We start from the raw sequence: 22,740 nt of genomic DNA, 5'->3' as shown, positions 1-22,740 counted from the left end.
CGTAAAAGCTCAACCCGAATTCCCAAAAATCGACCCAAGTTGCACCTTTGGGCAGTATGGAGTACGGAACCATTAAACTAACAGAAAAAAGTGTTTTAGCTTACTTACGCCACCAATTGGAAGAATCCGTCCTGTTAATGTTACTTCCCCAGTCATGGCGAGGTCTTTCTTTACTGGATTTTTCATGGCCAATGACAGCATCGATGTGATCATGGTGCAACCAGCACTGGGTCCATCCTTTGGGGTAGCACCAGCGGGCACGTGAAGATGGAGCTTGGTATTTGCAAAGAATAGGTTATCTGGTTCTTTCTCAAGCAGTATTGCTCTGGCAACGGTATGGGCTATTTGGCCGCTCTCCTTCATAACATCTCCCAGTTGCCCGGTCATATTCAGAGCTCCTTTGCCTTCTCCTTGCTCCACCTGGGTCGTCTCTATATAAAGGGTTGAACCACCCATTGCAGTCCAGGCGAGGCCCATGACAACTCCAATTGGTGTCTGATCATATATACGGTCAGCATGGAAGACTGGTTTTCCAACAAACTTTGACAGGTTCGACTCGTCAATTACTACTTTCTCAGCCTCCTTACTCGCTTCCGTTTCAAGGACATCATTATTCCCTACATTTACCTGTGGAGGAGTTACATTTGAATCAAGGGGTTGATCAGCTACAGGGGTAATATTGTCTGAAGGAAGAGTCTCAATGGCCTGTTCATGTATGGTTGTTTCCTCTGGTTCAACAATGGTCTGCACATTAAGTACAGTTTCACTTGACTTCTCTTCTACTTCAGCAGATTCCACTGTGGATTCATTGGCTCCCACTGCTTGATCACTGGCATTTGAAGATGGTTCAGTAGATACTCCTTGTCGCACAAGTTGCAGAGCAATCTGTCAGGGATAAAGACATTATATCAAGAGAGGCGTAGTCACTCCCAGTTCAGAGTTCAAATTGAACACGCAAATCAGGGCTACTAAATCATGGTTTTATATCTATGATCATGGAGTTGAATTCAATATCCAATTTATATTGGCCCCCCCAGCCAAGTTATAACAAGAACATCAAAACCTATAAATTGAATAACACTGATACCCCAATATCAAGAACGTCGAGTTATTGAGAAGCATAAGAATAGCACAGTACAAAATTGCAACAGAAGCAGCAGCCGGGAAGTAATAGAGCATATAACGTTTAGCAACATGTGTTTAATGGTACATTCATTATATATTAAAAGAAATAATAGCTATATTATCTGATATGGATTTTGCTATCACTCGTATGTCCAGGAAAGGTAAGCTTGTTGGAGACAACTTGGTGAATTATGCATCCGGCATCAGCATAAACTCAGTTTTGTGGGATTGGGCCAGTCTACCTAAGGATTCTAGAGGAGCTGCTAGATGCGACCAGCTGTATAATCCTTATATACATGAGAAATAATTTTGTGTTTTTTTTTCCTTTTTTGTGTTAGAAGCAAGGTTCTCTCTGTCCTCTTGTATCTTTTATCTCTTATTAATAAAATTTAAGGTGCCTCCCCGGGTTCCTAGATAAATTCCGGGTTTAAAAAATGTGTTTAAGGGGAATGGCTTGATCAGTTCATGTAATGAACAGTAGATGGAAGAAGTGTCGTTGCCCATAAAAAATGCTACTATAGAATGAGTATGAGAGAAAGTAAATCATTATACAATGTCACATCAAGCTTTGTCCACAAGATTATGTTTTCTGCATGAAAAATACTAAAAGGATGGTGTCTGTTAGACAAAAGATCTTAACCTTTGTATACTTCTATTTTATTTTGTTAAGTCAGGTATCATAATAAGCTCCAAATACAACTGGATACAATGCTAATTTAATAGGAAAGGCAAACCTTGCGGTAAATCTTCTCAATGTGTTTCTGTAGATTCCGAACACCTGCTTCTCGGCAATAATTTTCTATCAGTGCAAGAAGAGCTGCATCGGTAACCTCCACCTGGAAACAACATTCTTTGGGTCTTTAGATTCACACATTAAAATATACGGTCATTTTATCATATCATTCGGATGTAATACTCTAAAATATCTGCCCCAGACATAAATGGCTACTAGCTTGTTGATCAATCATAACTCAAATATAAAGTTGTGAGGATGGGGGAAGGCCCGCGAGTTCTTTGAGCCACTAACCAACCAACCCAAGGAGAAGTTGTTTCAACATTCAAACCTAACTAGCTGGAAAAAGGAAATATGAATTAAGAGATTGCCTGTTATGTATGCATTTTCGATTGAAAAGTTGAATGTGAACAAGACAACTGGCACTTTGCTGCAAATTGCGACTAACAATAAAGATTTGAACCTCCAAAAGCCCACAACATAAGCATTTCAAAAGTGACCATAAAAAAAAAGGGGCGGCCTGGTGCACGAGGCTCCCGCCATTGCGGGGTCTGGGGAGGGCTAGATGTACGTGTACGCAGCCTTACCCCTGCTTTGCATAGAATTGTCATTTCATCTAAATTCCATAGAATTGTCATTTCTTCTTTAGAGCGCTGGAAAAAGAAATACAATTTAGTAATGCCCAACTTGAGCCATAACTGAGTCATAGTCCAATTGTAAAGGCTGGCACTATTAGAACCATTTTGTTTCAACGCAGGTTGCAAGAAATGGCACTTAGAACAACTAGATATGAAGAAAGTTTTTCTACATGGAGACTTAAAAGAAGAGGCTGCTGCATATATACATCTTCATTTTGAGGATCCTAAAATGATTCATAACATACGCAAATCAAGAAAGCGAGATACTAGTTAAAACAGGCCCATTTAGGTTAGGAAAGCATGGCTCGACAAATTCACCAAAGCATTTAAAGATGAGGTTTTTCAAGAAGTACAGCTGATTATTCTTTCTTCATCAAGAAGACTCCCACTGTTATGATTGCTCTTCTGCATCTATGTAGATTTTATATCATATCCATAAAGTGAAAAGTCATTGAAGCGTGCAAATACTTAAGAGCGATGTTTGAGAAGAGCGGTGGTTGTAGTCATAAATGGAGATGGCAAAATGAAGTCATGGCAGCCGGAGGCAGATGAAACAAAAGTAGAGAGCCCCACACATCAGAGTGCACAAGAGAGAAAGAGTCAGGGGGAGGTGAGTCAGAAGAGGAAAAGGGAAGAGTCCTTTGTTTAGCTAGATGGCAACTGGTGCGGAGGAAGGGGGAGGTAAATGAAGGGGGTTGGGTAAGAGCACAGAGTTGATGATTTGCTTGAAGCGAGCGAGAAAGTGACCAAACTTCCTTCACTGTGCTGACTAGGGGTCTACGGAGCGAGAAAAAAAACGGAAAAAAAAAATAAAAAAATATAGTAATGCCCAACTTGAGCCATAACTGAATCAATTTGAGCAAGTGCAGCCATTCTTTCTTCCTTTTTCTTCCTTTTAATTTAATTTTATCTTTTGGAGTAGAATAAGTTGGTATCGAATCTGCGACCTCAAGGTTGAAGGCAAAGCCTTTTCCAATTGACCTATAGGCTCAACCAAATCCAGCTTTAGCTGGAAGCCCAAACCAACAATAAAAGCTGCATGCAATGAAAGAATCAACATAAAAACCTCAAGTGAATACCAGTTCCAAAAAAAAACCCTCAAGTAAAAATCAAGCAGCTATACCTGTTCAGGCTTGATACCACAGGCTTCACGGGTAGTTTTCTCCAAATAATCCCTAGCAATATGCATTTTTTCATCGGTGATGTAACCAGCAAGGGTAATGACCTCCATTCTATCCATGAGAGGATTTGGTATCATATCCACAACGTTTGCCGTGCAAACAAATAAAACCTATAATGTGAAGGCCAGAGAACAAGGTCTCAGAATACATGTGAAAAGTGTATGAGAAATTGCACATTTTCTGGTTGACAGTGTGGGAATAACTTAAGAAACTATCTTTGCATATCCAATATTAAAAGTACTGCCTACAAAAAAATATTAAAAACACAACTAAAAGAATGCCTTTGAATGAAGGAACATCCATGACTTTGATAAACTTGTTAACTTACCAACTTCTCCAAAAGCTTAAGCTGTTGGAGAAAGGCGTTATTTTTCTTTTATACTTTAACACTCCTCCGCACATGTGGCCCACTTGGCAAACATGTGGTCCCACTTTGGGCCGACCATTGCATGTGGATTTTTGCTATCCGGGAGGTTTGAATTCGAGACCTTTGGCTCTGATACCATGTTAAACTACCAGTTACTCCAAAAGCTTAAGTTGTTGGAGAAAGGAGTTTTTAATCTTTTATACTTTATAACTTACCAACTTCTCCAAAAGCTTAAGCTGTTGGAGAAAGGCGTTATTTATCTTTTATACTTTAACCCTCCCCCGCACGTGTGCCCCACTTGGCAAACACGTGGCACATGTGGTCCCACTTTGGGCCGACCATCGCATGTGGATTTTTGCTATCCGGGAGGTTTGAACTCGAGACCTTTGGCTCTGATACCATGTTAACTTACCAACTTTTCCAAAAGCTTAAGTTGGTAAGTTAACATGGTATCAGAGCAAATGCCTGGGTTCAAACATCCTTGATAGCAAAAACCCAGATGAAATGGCCAAACCCAAAAGAGGGGCCACATGTGTGCCACGTGTAGGCCAACCCAAAGAAAGAGGGGCCGCACATGAGGGGGAGTGTTAAAGTATAAAAGATTAAAAACTCCTTTCTCCAACAGCTTAAGCTTTTGGAGTAACTGGTAGTTTAACAAAACTAAAACAGAGAATAAGGTAAAGGATAAGTTGAAATGCACTTGATGTTGGGGCATAATATAGAAAGGCAACAATCATAAAATAGAAAGGCAACAATAACTTGAAAAAAAAAATTACATTGCAAAGCATTGAATAACCTAGTATGTGTCTACAGGCAATATTTTGAATGAAAAATCAACTTCTAATCCTACACAAATACTCTGGTAAGTGTAACAAGCATGTCTAGATAGATATTCCTTGTAAATGAGATCTAGAAGGGTCAGTAGATATTCTTGGTAAATTTCTAGGTGATTCATGGAACGAGAAAACTTTGTAATCTTCAGTGTAATAGTTCATGAGTCATCCAACTGTTGTCAATGTCGCATCCTCAAACTTATCTAGAAATCTTTGTTTGATAGTCGACTTGGGGAATCTGGTCATGGAGAAAGTTGTTTGCATGCCTACTGTGCACTTCCAACAGAGCAATGTGTTGCATCTCACAACTAGGAACCACATTATTAAGCTCACATGTTAAGCGGAAGGACCAATTATTTGGAGATACATCTATGCCTTTGATAAATTTGATGCCTTCTACTTTCCTGCATAACCTAAAGACTTCAAATAAGCAGTAATTTAGTGTACCCAGGATGTTTGCCCATTGTTGTAATTTCATGGCTTCAAAATTCAAGCAATGAAGTTGACCATGTCTCTCCATAAAATCATAACATGTCATTTATTCAATCCATGCTCTAGATTTAGAGGAGATTCATCCCAATGTAGAATAATCTTACAATAAAGGGTATGATATGAAACCTCACATTTAACACATCTGCATTCTACAGGGACTTGCATTACCCACCCCATCCAGAACCTATCAATCCAAACGTACTTTGTTGAATGATAAGCAACAAGGCTACAATAGAAGACAAAATACTACATTGCTCTGTAATGTGCATTAAGGAGAAAATTAGATGTGACACAGCTAAACATGACCACTCGCGAATTGAAAAGATAATCAACAAGCCTACAATAGAAGACAAAAATATTACATTGAGAGAGTCCATAAAATTCAAAATCACCTTGGATACATCTATAGGAACGTCAAGGTAGTGGTCAAGAAAATTTGCATTTTGTTCAGGATCAAGAAGCTCTAACAAAGCACTTGCAGGGTCACCAGCATGCCCCCTCCCTAACTGTTTTGAAACACATTATCAGCCAAAAACTAAAGTCATAGGGTTATCATGGCAACACAAAACAATCTTTCAAAAAAAAATAATGTAACTAACCAGAAAGTAGACAAGAAAAGCCTTAAAGTAGACAAAAGGTAATAACATCACAACCAGTAAAATACCTTGTCAATCTCATCAATTAAAACAAGCGGATTAGCCGTTCCCACATTTTTCAGGCATTGTACCATCTTTCCTGGCATGGCTCCGATATATGTTCGACGATGCCCCTGGATATGACAATTTAGAGAAGCATCAGTATGAATTCTATTCAGATGGATTATCCAAATAGTGTATAGCTTTGAATATTGACGCAATAGTCCCATGATGAATTGTGTCAATAGAAAGGTTTTCTACAGTACCTTGATCTCAGCCACATCAGCTAAGCCTCCTACAGAAAACCTATAGAATTTCCGATTTAAGGCACGTGCAATTGAACGACCAATACTTGTTTTACCCACGCCAGGAGGACCAGAAAGGCAAATAATTTTGCCTGCAATTGGTATAAAACCAAGTAATAAGGTTGGTTGATGCTCTGAAGACAACAGAGTGCAGCAAAGCTAAGCCATTTTCAGAATGTGAAAGAAATATTGTAGGGATTAGACCATTGAAAGAACAAGCAGTCACCATCTTTTCATCAGGAAACTTTCAGATTTCCATGAAAACATCAAAGAGATCAAATGAAACACATAAATGAACTAGAGCGAAAAAACTTGGGCGACAAAAAAGCTCCCTCCCTAGGGCGTTGGCCTAGGGAGGGAGGCGGTTTCTCCCTCTCATCTTCCTCTCTCTCATCCCCTCTCTCTCCCTCTCGCTCGTCCCCCCCCCCCTCTCTCTCTCTCTCTCTAGCTCGTTTCCCTCTCTCCCCCATTGTTGACCCTCTTTTTACCGTCTCTCCCATTGTTGGCAAAAGATGAGCCGCGGAGGCCAAATCGGGAACCGTGGAGGTCAGATCTGGAACATGGCTTTTCCGTGGCGGCTAGATCTAGGGCTGTGGAGGTAGGTTCTCGGGTCGTGGAGGCTGGATCTGAAGCCATGGAGGCCGTGAAGCTGAATCTAGAGCCGGGGAAAACCGTGGAGGTTGCCGGTGGCCGTAAAAGGCTGTGGGGTGCTAGACCTGGAGCCGTGGAAGGCCAGCTATAGGCGGTGCGAGGCCGTGGATTATCGGATCCGGGGGTCATGTAAAGCCGGGGGCCATATATATGAATATATGGTGGCCAAATGTTGCCCGGCGAGGGGCCGATCTCACAGGAATTGCAGAGATGGTGGCTGAAGGGGAGGAATGGCCGGAGCTGGGCTCGAGAAGGTAGGATTTAATTGTGAAAGGGCTGGATCTAGTTAGGGTTGATGGAGAAAGTGGGTGGGGGAATCGTTGGAGGCTGTGGAAGGGGCCAATGTAAGGAAAAGGGTGTCCGGATTCAGGGGAAAATGAGGAGGTTGGATGTGGAGGTGAGAGCGGTTGTGGATAGCGACAATGAACCTTGTAGGAATAAGGTTCGAAGGAGGAGGAGGGGGAGGGGAGTATTAGAGTTGTTAGGGTTAGGGTTGAATGGGGAGGGAAGTGGGGAGTATTATAGTCTTTAGGGTTACGGTTTAGGGTTAGGGCTTGGAGTATACTTTCGGATCGGATGATTTTTGGGTTAGTGGAAGTAGGTTTTGGAGAGGATGGAGGAAGGATTTGATATATTTTTAATGGGGAGCCGTCGGTGTTTGGTTGTGGTTTGAGGTGGAGGCTGCCGGAGATCGGATGGTGATGTTGGGTGGTTGGCTATCGTGCACGATTAGGGGCGCACAATAGCTCTGGGCCTTAGAGCTAGATTTTTTAAAATCGAATTTGCCAGCGGAATGTAGTGGAGAAATCGGTGTGACGTGACAGGTCACGATCTTGACTTGGGGGGTCGCACAAATATGGCAACTTTTGCTGGATTCGATTCAATTGAGGCTATTGGGTAATGTACGGGGTAATGGGTGTTTCTTTTGGGCCAAGGAGAATGCTCCTGGGCAATTCATACTATGTAAATCTGGTGGGACTACTGGTCCCCATTGTAATTTTGCTGGTATGAATATATATGTCAATTTTCAAAAAAAAAAACACATAAATGAACAATTAGAAAACCTGGTGTTCTATCTATTAATTAACTTATGATGGATCATAAAAAAAAGGCACCCATGACACATACCTTATTAATAAAGAATCATATCCACTACTACAATAAACTTCCATTGGCCAGATACACTTGTGTACACAAGTAATTCTTTATAAATTTGGCCAAGGAAGGGAAAAAGATATTATGGCAGGCGGTGTTGCTGGCTACTATATGGGTTATTTGGAAGAGAAGAAATGACAGTATTTCTTGGCTTTGTCAAAAGATCATCCTTCATCTATATGAAGATCATCTCGCTAACCATAGCATGGGTGAAGATCCTTCCGTGTTTCAGGCTCCCTTCCTTCGACGATCTTTATCGGCATTGGAGAGAGATTGGCTTTAGTCATGAGCAAAGGAAGATTTCCTTTCCTAGTTGGGCCCCGCCCAAACCTGGCTTGTTGAAACTTAACTTTGATGGTTCAAGTTTAGGAAATCTGAGACCTGCGAGGGTTGGGGGAGTCCTTTGGGATGAGTTGGATAATACGAGAAGGGCTTTTTCTGGCCCCATTGGGGTCACGGACTCCAATGAGGCGGAGGTGAGGGTTGTTCTCCGGGGTATTAGGATCTCCGACCCGTTTTTTTTTCTAGACTAATTGTGGAGGGTGATTCGCTAAATGTGATTAGGGATGGTAGCCACCCTTTTCCCTGGAGATTCGTGCACATGATTGATGAGATTCAGGATAGAGTGACGAATTTCAAGTGATTTTCCAGCATGTCAGGAGATCGGCAAATGTTGATGCTAACTGTCTTGCCAGGATGGGAGTCAGGAGGGTGGTCCTAGAGACCTATGATTTTCTTCCCCTGTGAGGCCTTGAGTTTTTTGAGAGATTTGTTGTATATCTTTTAGTGGCTTTTCTTTTTGTCTCCTTTGTATCCGCCTTGTTTTGACTTCCTTGGTCGAGAGGCTTTTCTCTTTTTCTATTAATATCCTTTAACCATTTGCCATTCAAGAAATAATAAAAAATAAAAACAATAGGCAAAGCATTAGCTATGACATTTCTGAAAAGAAACGGCATCAATTATCCCAATATTCCATGGCACCATTCACCAGTGCTCAAACTAGAACATGTGACATAAGAACCAGGTCATGTTATTCTTAAGATACATTTTTTTGAAATGGAATTCTCGAGATATATTATCCCAAAATTCTTAACCCTGAAACAATTAAAGCAGAAGTCAGATGATGAGTTAAATGGCAAAGTTGTTGCTTCATTCAATGATCTTATTGACCACATATGCATGTCTGTGTACGGGTACCCTCCCTTTCTTTGTACTTAAATCGATAGTGTTGATGCTCAAAGAAGACTTGTATGTTATTGTTATCTACATTTCATAAAGTGGAAAACTGACAGTCCATGGAGGCCTCATGTGAAGAAATTAAAGGGGCTGGCATGTATCAATTGATGTTACAGGTCCAGCCTAAGAGCTAAGAGAGTGCACAAAGTACATTTAATACATTAAAAGGCCAGGTTATTATGGTATAGTGATTTAAGTGTATATTGTGCTGACGGTAAAATTCTGCAGGTATTCCAACTTCGAGTTAGGATATACCTTTTCCTAACATAGTAAATTGGATAATATTTGTGAAACTCCAGATTTTTTTATTTTTATTTTTTGAATGGTAACTTGGTGATTATGGTATATAGTGATTTAAGTGTATATTCTGCTGATGGTAGAATTCTGCAGGTATTCCAACTTCGAGTTAGGATATAGCTTTTCCTAACATAGTAAATTGGATAATATTTGTGAAACTCCAGACTATATTTTTTTCTGAATAGTACCTCCATACTATATTTGTTTGCTAGATTTTCTAACTTCCAGCCAAAAGGGAATAGGTTCTTTATCACTGATAATAATAATGAATAGCATTGAACCCAAAGTAGTCAAAGCTTGGTCGCCTCCAGCTCATGGAATCCTAAAGTTGATCTTTGATGGATCTAGTATGGGAAGTCCTGGACCCTCTGGTATTGGAGACCTATTGAGGAAAGAAGAGGGGGAGGTGATTTGGGCTTTTAGAAGCCCCATTGGAGTAGCAGATGCGAACGAGGTAGAAGTGATGTAATCCATCAGGGCATTAAGACGCTCCATAATGTTGATTTAAACAAAGTGGTGGTGGAAGGGGGTTCACTAAATGTCATTAGATGGCTTCATCGATCAAAAGTGTCACCTTGGTGATTTGCAGCCTATTTTGATGAAATTCAGGATAGAGTTGGGGCGGCATCGATCTCATTTATGCATGTTAGTAGGTCTGCCAATTCTGAAGCGGATAGACTAGCAAGAGAAAGGGTGCACAAAGAAAGTCTAGAGCTATTTGATTTTCTTCCTCCCTAGTTTATTTTGTACATTTTCTCACGCATATCGGGTTGTAAAGCATTACTTTCCACAGGGACCTCCTCGGACTCTGTTGATTTAATGAAATATATTTGCCATTCAGAAAAGAAATAATGAAGAGGGAATGAAATATGGAAACAAAAGAATTCAAACTCTCATAAACACAAGTTAAACCAATATTTTGGTCTTTCCTTTACATACTTTGATTTCCAAGTGAAGGAATGAAGGATAGGAAAAAACCAATAAAAATGTTGAGAATGAAAAGGGCAAGAGCAATCTTAGTGACCCTGATTTGTTCATTATCATAGAACTCATCAATTGGTTAAACAATTTAACAATATAAACATCATACTCATAGGCTCATAGAACAGATGGCTCCTAGAGGAATTTAGGGTTAATCTATGTCACTTTCAACATCCTGATGCATGAAATATTTCAGACTGAATGAATAAAGAGTGGTTAGATACGGTATCAGTTGCATTTAAAAGTAAACGTCTTTCTATTGGATTTATTCAGAAATTCTGTACAAAACCAGGAATTACATAACTTGAAGAAGTGGACATGTCCACGTTGGACATGAACATAAGCTGTTACAGATGGCAATTTCATAAAATCTACTACACCTGACTTGCAAGTTTAAATATAAAAATATCAGTGGAAATACAGGTACAAAGAAATTTTTGGTACGTAGAATGCGAAGCTCAAGCTTAGATTTTATGTTTAAACTCCAGTGTCATGTTTCCGCATGGCTATCTAACAGGGATTAGCAATAAAACAGATCTTACTGACCTTGTGAGGTTCCTCTGAGTTTTCCAACGGCTATAAATTCCAAAATCCTCTCCTTCACATCAGATAAACCATAATGGTCTTCATCTAGTATTACTTGAGCATGATGGACGTCAAAGTTTTCGTCACTGCATTCAATGAACTAAAACATCACCAAAAAAATAATCTCAAGTGGAAGTATTAGAGTTTATGATTAAAAGCATACAAATAAGAACATTCTAGGCATTTAAGGCTCATGTATTTAGTTCTATAAACAATGTATCTAAGGCAAGTAACAACATAACCCTTAAGATTAAAAGTAGAAACTGGACCAAAAAAATTAAAAATAATCCGTGCATGCGTGGGTTGTGTGTGTGTGTGTGTGTGTGAACAACATTGAAGTAAGTAATAAAAAAAGGCACATATTAGATATTCTATAAACCACAGTTACCAGGGTGGGAAACGAAATGTGAAACGAGAAAAGCATGAAAAAAAATACTGGGGAAACGGGAAACGAGAAACAATAGAAAATCGTACGAGAAACGTCTTAGAAAATGATGTGTTTTTTCCAAAATGATTTTTGTAAGTTCCACACATGTTTCCTACACGTTTCATATGTAGGGGTGGTTATTCGGTTAAAACCGAACCGAATAGACCGAAATTTGGAAACCGAAATAATTTCGGTTCCAAATTTCGGTAACCGAAACCGAACCGAAATTTGCCAAAAACCGAACCGAAACCGAACCGAAATTTTATTCGGTTATTCGGTTATAACCGAATAACCGAATTGTGGGAGAAAAGAGGGAAAAAAATCAAAATCTCGGTTTGGATCGGAGGGCTAGGATCATCCGATCGAAATGATTTTTTGAGCATAACCTAATTAAGTTGTGATCAATCAAATTGACGGTTTTGATCATCCTACGGAGTACACATATAGCACTTTTTTTGGGGAAAAAATGGTTTTCATCCATTATTTCGGTTAATTCGGTTAACCGAATTTTTTTTTTATAAAACCGAAACCGAAACCGAATAACCGAATTTCCGAAAAAAAAAACCGAAACCGAACCGAAAAGAAAAAAACCGAACCGAATCAGCCAATTCGGTTCGGTTCGGTTCGGTTATTCGGTTTTAACCGAATAATGCTCACCCCTATTCATATGCACTTTCTACGAGTGTTGCATACGTTTATCACGCGTTTACACATTATTTACATAAGTTTTGCGTATGTTTCCCATCTGTTTCAAAAACATTTCTCCAATTTTGTATCATATTTTGGAAATGTTTCCAAAACGTGTTTCCCTCATTTTAGGGGAAACGAGTTTCCCAACCACGAGAAACGCGTTTTATGGGAAACAGGTTTCCCACCTGCCCAAGGAGTTTCCAGCAACTATGCTATAACTACATGTAAATTGGAAGCCAGGTCTCATGAGCCATATTAAGCTAGATTAAGTTCACACAAAATTGACCGGAAAAGATGCAAATAAAATAACAAAATGCAATGGATGAGGAATCGATTGTCCACTATCTCAAGGGACCTTCCAGAAGACCAAAAAAGCAGTGACCACCTGCCACCATATCATCCTCCACTGGCATGATAAGCAAGTGTGTGTGAGGGTTTCACAAAATTAAGCAAAATATGAAGTAAAAAAACCATGCCGAGCTCCAGTTTGGTTCTCATCCTGATCAGCTTATTTTTCGAAGTGAAACATTTTTAATGTAAGCAAACAACAAGAATTTTACAACATAGTATATAAGATTTTCATGTTGTAGAAACCAAGAAGCAGCATGTGCATAAGATGAGTGTAGTGGAGAGGCGAATGCTTAGATGGATGTGCGGCCACACAAGGTTAGATAGAATTAAAAATGAAGACATCCGTAAAAAGGTGGGGTGGCACCAATTGAGGAGAAGATGAGAGAGCACCGCTTAAGATGGTTTGGGCATATCCAACGTAGGCCATTGGATGTTCCAGTGAGAAGAAGTGACTCATGCCAAGTTGATGGAGTATAAAGAGGTAGGGGCAAACCGAAAACAACTTGGGTAGAAACAGTGAGGAAAGACTTGACGGCTAGGAACATAACAGAGAACATGACCTTGCATAGGAGAGAATGGAAGAAAATGATCCATGTAGATGAACTCAACTAATGTCAGGATTAGACTTAGTCAATTTGAGCTGGGTAGATTCTTTCACCTTCTTCATGAAAATTTTCTAAAGGATTCATTAGCCGACCCCGACTAGTTTGGGATGAAAGCTTAGTTGAGTTGAGTTGAGTTGAGTTGATACTAGTTTGAGGACATACGTGTTAGGACCTGTATAAATTTTGAATCATAGTTGAAATTATATCAACAAAACTAAAAACAACTTCATGCTTACACAATTACAACCATGCTGCACCTTTCATGCCAACCCTATAACAATGCTAACCCCATACCAAATTCAAAAATCATGATGACATGCATAAAAGAATCACAAAAAAGAAACAGCAGAACAAATATCATTAAAGAGCACACCGTCACAAATCTTAGCACACTTGTTCATTTTCTAAAACTTCTAAAACAAGTTTCCAGCCACACCCTTTGATTACTCCAATACAGAAACATGGAAAATTAAAATAAAACGATCATATATAGGACATGTGTCCCCTTAAATATTAGCTACCTCTACCTTCCCATATTAAGACTGAACCTAACTCAAGAAATGAGATCCCAATTTAAGAGTTGAAGTATAATCTGGCGGCACAAACGTACAAAGTATTTATAGTACATCAGAGGTTCCCACAAATTAAAATCATTAATATGATATAACTTGTTTAGGTTACATAACGTTTTTTTTTTTTTGAATGGCAGGTTAGATAACAATGTTCCATCAAGAAATCAGAGATTTTTAAGCATCTTGGGGCAAAAAATGGAGAAAAATATAACAGTTCTCATTGGACAGAAGATTAAAAATCAGTCGACTAGAATTAAAACAAGTCCAACAAAAACCTATAGTTTCCCCAAGGCAATGCAGTGAGCCAATCAAGATAGTTACGAGTTACATTGAACTCGCTTGAACTGGCCTCTAACAGCTGCAGCTTAGTGAGCTCTTCTTCTATAACTTGCAAAACATGAGGTGGGCATTTGTCTTTGTTTGGTTCGAGCCTTTCCCTGAACTTTGCTGCAACAATGATAAAAAAACAAGGAACTTATAGCACCCACGTGCTTGTATAAAAACCATCCTAATTAATGTTTAGATTATTATTCGCAGAAGTGAAAGAGGTCACAGAACTAACAAGAAACTGCTGTTTTGTCATCTGTCTCCAAACCCAGCTCCTGGATCAAGAGAAATGAACTTAAATTTCAGCAGGCATAAACTCTAAATTATTGATGAAGAAAACTATCCAACAAAATCCTGAAAAAAGCATATTGGTTCCCATTTCCGAGTCAATGAGTATTCCAGGCATGTATTTCCTTAGTGAAGTAATGGCAATAGGCCACGGCGCACAATTATATAGAGAAGGAAATCAGAAATTATGACTTACAACAAAGCACCCACCTTTTTTATTGCTTTAAGCTGCTCATTTAACAAGTAACGACGTTGCTCACCACTTATCTTTTCTTCAATTGCTTTTGCAATTGATTCCTAACACATGGCCCACAAAAAGTAAGATAGAGTAGGCATTAAACTAATCCTCGTCAACTTTCAACACAAAGTAGAAGGTTTGAAACTAAACTTAAATAGAAAACACCATGGAGAAGTACCTGTATCTTGCTGATCTCCATCTCTTTCTTTACTAATTCCAAAGTCAATTTTAAGCGTTTATACACCTGAATCAGAAAAACTTAACAAAATGACAAGGGGATTCTGGATGAAACAGGTTGATTTGCAACAGAAGTATGACAGCTCAATATTTGATTCAAAAGAGATAAGTCTAAATTCCATTTCTGACAATTAAGCAAGAGATGTTAACTTATTTTGTTACAAGAAAAGTAGAAAACCCACTGAAAATTGAAGAACAGTAACAAGAATAAAGTAAAAGATCACAATAAATAAATGGTACCCCGCCTGACCAAAATAAGATAACACCTGACCAAACAAAGAAAATAATATATGAAGCAGCTACCGGGCTAAAGGCGACGATATAGGTTAGTATGATGCACCATGGATTTAAATTTTGGTTTCGGACCGACACACACGCATGCGCACACACACACACACACACACACACACACACACACACATGTGAGGAAAGTGTCTCTAGTCAGTCGACTAGAGAACCTTCTCTAGTCCGCAGACCAAAAACATAGTGGGCCCACGTTGTTTGGAGGATGATCCAAAGCATTCATTTGATGGGCTCTGACATAGATAGGGTGTCCCCAAAAAATCTTCTCCATAGGATCATCCCAACCCTTCGATTTATGGAGGTTAAAATGGACAAATTTGTGGAGGTTTATACGCGTCCATTTTAACCTCCACAAATCGAAGAGTTAGGATGATCCTATGGAGAAGATTTTTTGGGCACACCCTATCTATGTCAGGGCCCATCCAATGAATGCTTTGGATCATCCAAACAACATGGGCCCACTGTGTTTTTAACTTCACATATTCTTCTGAATCACTCACATATTCTTCTGAATTATATGTACCCGCAGGATTAATTTGGAAAACTGGTAGAGATACGCAAGAACAAACCATATTTATTGGAAACATTCCTCTAATGAATTCCTTGGGAACCTCTATAGTAAATGGAATATACAGAATTGTGATCAATCAAATATTGCAAAGTCATTTTTAACCTGCACATATCGAAGGGTTAGGATGATCCTATGGAGATGATTTTTTGGGCACACCCTATCTATGTTAGGGCCCATCAAATGAATGCTTTGGATCATCCAAACAACGTGGGCCCACTGTGTTTTGGGTCAGCGGACTAGAGAAGGTTCTCTAGAGACACCTCTCTCTCTCTCTCTCTCTCTCTCTCTCTCTCTATATATATATATATATATATATATATATATTGCAAATTTCAGTCATTTCAGACGAAATTGTAAGCAAAATTGACCTAATTTTGGGCGAAATGGAAACCAAAATCCGAAATTTATTGATTTCGGACCCAACCGGATTTCGGATTTCGCCCAAAATTTTAAACAATGGTTGCCACAACATCATGAAGTGCGTAGGCAGTACAAGTATGCAAGTAGGTAGAGTTTCTTACAATATGAAATAGGGAAATGGATTTCACTTGTAAGATATAATTTCAAACTAATATGTACATACCGTTAAAATCCGATGAACTAAAGGAAGAAATTAGCAAGAAACTTGACCTAAATCCGTTTGGTTCAGTAGTTTCATCCAACAATTCCACAATGAAGATGACTGGTATAGCATTGCATTCTCTGTTGACAAACTATTGAATCCCTTTAGAAAAATGATTGCCTTCCTCTCTTTCAACGCCCTCCAAAGAACTGAAGAAACTCAAACTCACAGATTTAGGGGGAGCTAGCCCAAGTGGGCCTATGGACTTGGGGAGATAACAAAAGCTACACATAGTCCTCTTATACAATTTTTTATTAGGTTCAATCCATCAAGGTATGGAAAGGGAATGTGGAAAATCACATAGCATCAACTTTCATGCCCAATTCTAACTTAAAAATCAGCTATGATTTGGCCGACACTTCGAATCTATTGCCAACTCACGTGTCCTGCCGTGTCCGACACGACACTCGTGTCCACACGTGTCGACACTCCTTTGGACACTTTTACTTGTATTGCTGGAAGTGTTAGACTTAATGTGGGTGTGTGGACATGTTTTTGTACCGTGTAAAGTGTGACATTATGTTTTTTTATTGAATATTGTGTTTACCTCATTTAGACAACTCGTATCAATGTCGAAAATGGACACATGAATCCATATCCACAAATCATGATCACATATACTTTCTATTTTAGACGTGTCCCCGTTTCTAAAGTTTGGGGGTTTGCCGTGTCCGACACTCCATGTCCGTATCGACACGCGACACTCGTGTCTGTGTCCACAAATCATAGAAAATCAGCCAAACAAGGCATATCAAAAGAAAACAATGACTAGGGGGTCCAACCCGAACCCGACGGGTTCAACCCATTTTTTGGGCAGGTTGGGTTTACTTTTTCAGGTTGGGTTCATGTTGGGATTTCAACCCGAATGAAAATCAGGTTGGGTTGGGGTATCGGGCAAGCCGAGAAATTTCAAAATATGTCTAAATTTATATTGATTTTATTTTTTAATTTTAGAATTTATTGCTTATTTACTTAACATTCCCTTTTTCCTTTCCTTAACGGCTTAACTTTTATTAATTCATTTCCTTAACTTTTATTAATTCATTTCCTTAACTTTTATTAATATCGGGTAGTAGACTAAAATAGGGGTCTTTTCGCTTTTCAGTTTTCTACTTTTCTTCTCCAATCTAAAAAGTAAAAACCCTAAGTTCCCTAACCCCAATCGTTTTCTTCTCGCCTCCTGGCACTCTGGGGGCAGAAACTGCAAAGAAGCAGTGAAGCACACGGTACACCTCTCACTCTCTCTCTCTCTACATGTATATATATGGCCGTATTTCTTTTTTTCTTTCTCCATCTCATTCTAAAAGCATGCGATCATAGGGTTTTGTTGTTTTTTTTGGTGTTTTTGGGTTATTTGTAAGCAATCTGCATGTGTATTATGCCTTGGGTTTGTATTATTTGTAAGCAATCTCTCTTTTTTTTTGGTGATTAGGGTTTCTCAAAGCATGCGGTTAGGTTTTTATTTTCCCAAAGTATGCGATTAGGCTTCCTACAGTTTGGATTTCTAAAATAGGGTTAGGGCTGATGATTGCACTTTCTTCTATGAAATAGAAATACCCAAATGAAGATTTGATTTTGACATTTCTGTTATATTTCTAATCTACCAGTTCAGGTTGGGTCGGGTCAGGTTTGGGTTGGCGAAAAACAAATTCGGGTTGGGTTGGGTTAATCAAACATTTACACTTGATAGTTGCTAACATTCTATTCATACAAAAAAAGTAAATAAGGTTCTACAGGAAATATCAAATATCAAAACTTGATCTCCTAATTCTAGGTTAAATATGCAGGTCTTTTACATCAAGTTCATGCCCAAGTCTAACTTAAAAATCAGCCGAATGAAAAGAAAACAATGAAAAGCATGTACATTATACAAAAACAAATGACAAACATGTATACTTGCTACCATTCTATTCGTACAAAAAACTAAATATCAAAACTTGATCTCATTCCTGATTAAATATGAATGTCCCTCACATCAAGTTCTTCAAGCACTTGCTGGCAAAGCAACTTGTTAGCCCCAGAAATAGCAGCTCCAAAATCTGCTAATCTTGGAAAATTAAAATCACCTATATGCTGCAGTCATCAACAAAAAAACAGATCAGTATAGAATTATATATCCAGACTTATCATGTTGATCATAGTCAACAACAATCAAAATACAGACATTGAATCCCGTTTTATTTAAGTTCCTTATTAAGTTTATGCTAGGGTTATTTTTGTCATTTTGTTAATCATATTAACAAACATATTGGGCATGAAGCTCCCGAAAAATGTCGTAACCCCTAGGAATACAAGCTCAGCCTATCCAAATGTGCATGGCGAGGCGAAAGGACTTTGAAAGGGGTCCCACTACTTCATCCATTAGAGTCCCCGTGGCTAGTTGTTACAACCACACACTCTTTTCTAAGATCACTGGCATAAGACCGCTAGTAGATGAAACAAGCATGTGTCATGGACTTCTAAGATTCAAATCGCAAAATATAACCTCCAAATATTTCAAATGTGATGAACTTAGTCACGGATCGTCTGATTGTCCACGCGTAACATTCGATTCTCTAACGAACCTAGCAAAACCAATAAATGATGATGATAGAATTGACCTTAGAGGAGGAAATGGGCCTCATGATGAACATGCCCTATATAAGCGGACAAATGAGCAATCTCATTAGGACGAGTACGACTATACCGTATTTGATGGGGATCATGTGTGGACAATTTATGTAGGCCAGTGCAAGATAAGTCAGTCTATTAAATGTCAAATTCTGAACATTGTCATGTATTCCACTATAGTCAAAATCAAGACTGCTAGAAGATTTGAGTCCATCATTGTTATTGTCGAAAGGTTCTCTGATGTGTCTCATTTTATGTCGAATGTGTAGCTAGGTTCCCGGATGTCTCTCATTTCTTGAGAATTCTATGGAGTAAAATAGGAATTTTTATTTCAATTTAATAGTACATACTAATCCCGATCAAATGGGCGGACATTTGTGGAAGTGCTTAGCTGGTGAGGGATATCATAGATGAAACTTCATTTTATCCATGACAGAGTTTACATACTATAGTTCTTTCCTTTGATAGCATTTGTGGCCTTCCCAACCCACATCAAGATCGTATCTCTATATTCTGTCTTGGAAAAGGAATTACCGAGGCCGATGCCTTCGTTCATTATATTGAAGAGGTACATTGAGAGGTACAAGAGAGTTTGCGACTGAGTATCCGGTAGTGGTGGTGGTGTGGGTTTTTTTTTTTTTGGGGCGATTTGGGGGGGGGGTTGCAACATGGGGGTCCTATTGATGACATTCGCTAGGTACTTTTGATTTGTGATTGGAGCAGGTCATCATCAGCACCTTGGAGACTTGCCAAAGCTTACTATAATTGATTTGTCACCGTTTAGAGTTTAAGATATAGATGTTCGGTCGACAGAGTTCTACCATGGATTTCACTAGAGGTACATCGTTCTTTTGCGAGGGCATTATCTGCTCGAGTGTCCGTGGTTGGATGCGACGAAATCATGAGGAGATATTTCAACATGTTGTCAACTTTGGTTTTTTTTTTTTTTTTTTTTTTGAGAGAGAGAGAGAGGCAACATGGGGGTCCTATTGATGACATTCGCTAGGTACTTTTGATTTGTGATTGGAGCAGGTCATCATCATCACCTTGGAGACTTGCTAAAGCTTACTATAATTGATTTGCACTGTTTAGAGTTTAAGATATAGATGTTCGGTGGACAGAGTTCTACCATGGATTTCACTAGAGGTACATCGTTCTTTTGCGAGGGCATTATCTGCTCGAGTGTCCGTGGTTGGATGCGACGAAATCATGAGGAGATGTTTCAACATGTTGTCGACTTCTACCAGACAGAGTCGAGTTCTTCCCACATGAGAGGAACTAATCTCACTTAGGAGCCCCGTGATTAGGCTTTTATCTTACTGATATGGGAAATGTCATATTACTTTTATTTAAGATTTATTTTAATATTTTTTATAGCATTTTAGTTAGCCTAGATGTGGGGGGATGTCGACATCACTATGTGGCCCATTACTTATTACTCATGACATTGTTCTGTAGATGGCTTGTATTTTGGTAGTGATACAACTCCTTGAGGGACTCATGTGCACGATGTTGGGGTGCATGGGGTAACGAGCCCCTAGTGGGCTTTATCAGGCCCCATAGGGTTTAAAGACTCCAATGAAGCAGAAGTGAGGGCTATTCTTCAAGGTATTAGATTGGTGTCAGAAAGAGAAAAGGAAAACTTAATAGTGGAAGGAGACTCTAAATGTCATTAGTTGGTTGGGAGGCTGATCCCCTCACCCATGGATATTTTCTGAACTTCTTGATGAGATCTTGGATAGGGTTGACGGTCATCCGGTATACTATCATCATGTTTGGAGGTCGGCGAACAAAGAGTCGGATCGTCTTGCTCGCTCTGGGGTGGCAAGGTTTGAGTTAGAGTTCTTCGATTTTCGTCCTCCTTGAGATCATGTTTTTGTTTCTTTGTCTTTTTTGTCCTGTTTTTGAGTTTGGGGCCATGACTAAATTGGTCATGGCCGCCATTCAGTAATAAAGATCCCCCAGTTCAAAAAAAAAAGTACCCCTAATAGGGTGTCCAAGGCAACACCCCAGAAGGAAAATTAAATTTTCGGTTTTGCACTAAAGGGTATTTCAGTAATTTCTCAATATAGTGGCATTGATCTATAAGCCACATATTGAGGTTACGGGTGGAGAGGTTTTCTTGGCTGAGGAGGAGAGTTTGCAACCCTATACTGAAATAGTGAAACTCTTCCCCCATGGATGGAGGCACATTGCCAAACCATGTAAATCTTTTGTTCTTGCCTTTGTGTGATTGTGTTTCTCTCATCTTATCTTGACGTTTTGTTGCACATTGAGCACGATCCTATTTGAGAAGGTGTTTCTCGGTTTTCTACCGATCCATTTCCCAAGGCAACCCCATGTTATTCCTCCCCCCCCCCCCACCACCAAAACACACACACACACACGCACACGACATCTCTCTCTCTCTCTCTCTCTCTCTCTCTCTCTCTCTCTCTCTCTCTCTCTCTCTCTCTCTCTCGTTTGTCCTTTTCTCCTCTCACCTTTCATACCTCTTCCCAATGCTTCTCCCTTCACACATCTTTTTCATTTCTTCTCCCCTCCTCTCTGTAAGTCCCTCCCCCACGGCTAGATTCATAAGCCGCCCCTCCTATCCATATCTTTCTCCTTTCTTGATATGGATTTCTTGATCTTGATTCTCTATTATTTTCTCTCTTTATCTTGATTGTGAATAACTCTTCTTTCATTCTCTCCAGTATGCTCTCTCCCCCCTCTCGGACATTGCATGAGGTGGATGATCAAGGCATGAAACCCAGCATGCCCTCCCAAGTACTGATTCCAATTCTCATTTACTTTCTATAACCTTATATCCCCCACAATCTCACCCTTTGAACATTCCCCTTCCTTTTCCGCATAGTCAACCCTTTTCTCATCAATTTTAACCCAGTCCGCTCTACCCTTGCTACTCACACCCTACTTTGACCACCCTCTCCCCCTTTTTCCTTACCATATTTGTCTTGTTTGGACCTTAGTTAGGTATCTTCTTTACAGAGCTAATTTCCTATTTTTTGTTTTTTGTTTTTTTTTATTTTTCTTATTGGGGGAGGGGGGTTGGGGGTGGGTGTGTGTGTGGAATGCGACGTGGCATACCCGAAGGGGGGGAGGTATGGAACATGATTTGGATGAATTTTCCTTAATCTTAGCATTTTTTTATTTTTGAAAAACCTTGTTGTGTTTGATTATTTATGCTTGGTTTACGCAAGTGTTTCAAAATGCGGATACGGGTCAAAACGCGGTCGAAGAAAATCCTGGTCAACTTGGCACGACGCGGTCGAGTATTAGGTTGATGCAGCTGAGTACTATGTTGACGCGGTCATAACTCGCGAGAGTCAAAGGAGTTTTTATTGACTTCATTGGGCAAAACACTAAACACGGAGGCAAAACGCGGAACGCAGCCAAGGGAAAAGGGAGTCAACTCGAGGGAGTACACGATGGCGCGGGAGAGTTTTAAAACTATGGTTAGCACGGATTTGGGGATTCATGTTGCCGTTTTATTGAGTTAAAATCCATATATTGCTCATAAATTATCAGAAAGTCATCGACAAATCTATAAGTTTGCACCAATATGATAGATGGGGTCATGAATAAACTTCCTGAGAGAGAGAGAGAGAGAGAGAGATTACTTTCCACCACCATTGGCGGTTGGGGTGTTATTATATGGAACGTAATTTGGATGAATTTTCTT

At 39.4% G+C, this 22,740-nt stretch overlaps 1 protein-coding gene across 2 annotated transcripts in view; it reads right to left on the bottom strand.

Moving 5' to 3' along the window:
* LOC143852255 (lon protease homolog, mitochondrial-like) overlaps window positions 1-22,740 on the bottom strand; it is a 41,223-nt gene that overhangs the window by 605 nt on the left and 17,878 nt on the right. The window contains exons 7-18 of one of the 2 annotated variants that reach the window (XM_077361659.1): window positions 18,420-18,518; window positions 14,891-14,956; window positions 14,685-14,771; window positions 14,422-14,461; window positions 14,135-14,306; window positions 11,176-11,300; window positions 6,271-6,401; window positions 6,034-6,138; window positions 5,762-5,875; window positions 3,620-3,787; window positions 1,860-1,961; window positions 105-885 (exon numbers count right to left, since the gene is read on the bottom strand). In XM_077361659.1, coding sequence (XP_077217774.1) covers window positions 105-885; window positions 1,860-1,961; window positions 3,620-3,787; window positions 5,762-5,875; window positions 6,034-6,138; window positions 6,271-6,401; window positions 11,176-11,300; window positions 14,135-14,306; window positions 14,422-14,461; window positions 14,685-14,771; window positions 14,891-14,956; window positions 18,420-18,518 — 1,990 coding nt within the window. The remainder of the gene's footprint in view (window positions 1-104; window positions 886-1,859; window positions 1,962-3,619; window positions 3,788-5,761; window positions 5,876-6,033; window positions 6,139-6,270; window positions 6,402-11,175; window positions 11,301-14,134; window positions 14,307-14,421; window positions 14,462-14,684; window positions 14,772-14,890; window positions 14,957-18,419; window positions 18,519-22,740) is intronic. The other variant, XM_077361658.1, reaches the window with a different exon arrangement.

This window comes from Tasmannia lanceolata, unplaced genomic scaffold, assembly GCF_043159265.1.
Source record: "Tasmannia lanceolata isolate RefF3 unplaced genomic scaffold, GAP_Taslan_0.1 ptg000019l, whole genome shotgun sequence".
NCBI classification, from domain to species: Eukaryota; Viridiplantae; Streptophyta; class Magnoliopsida; order Canellales; family Winteraceae; genus Tasmannia; species Tasmannia lanceolata.
Note: the sequence above shows the minus strand (reverse complement) of the source record. Positions and strands in the feature narration are given on the sequence as shown.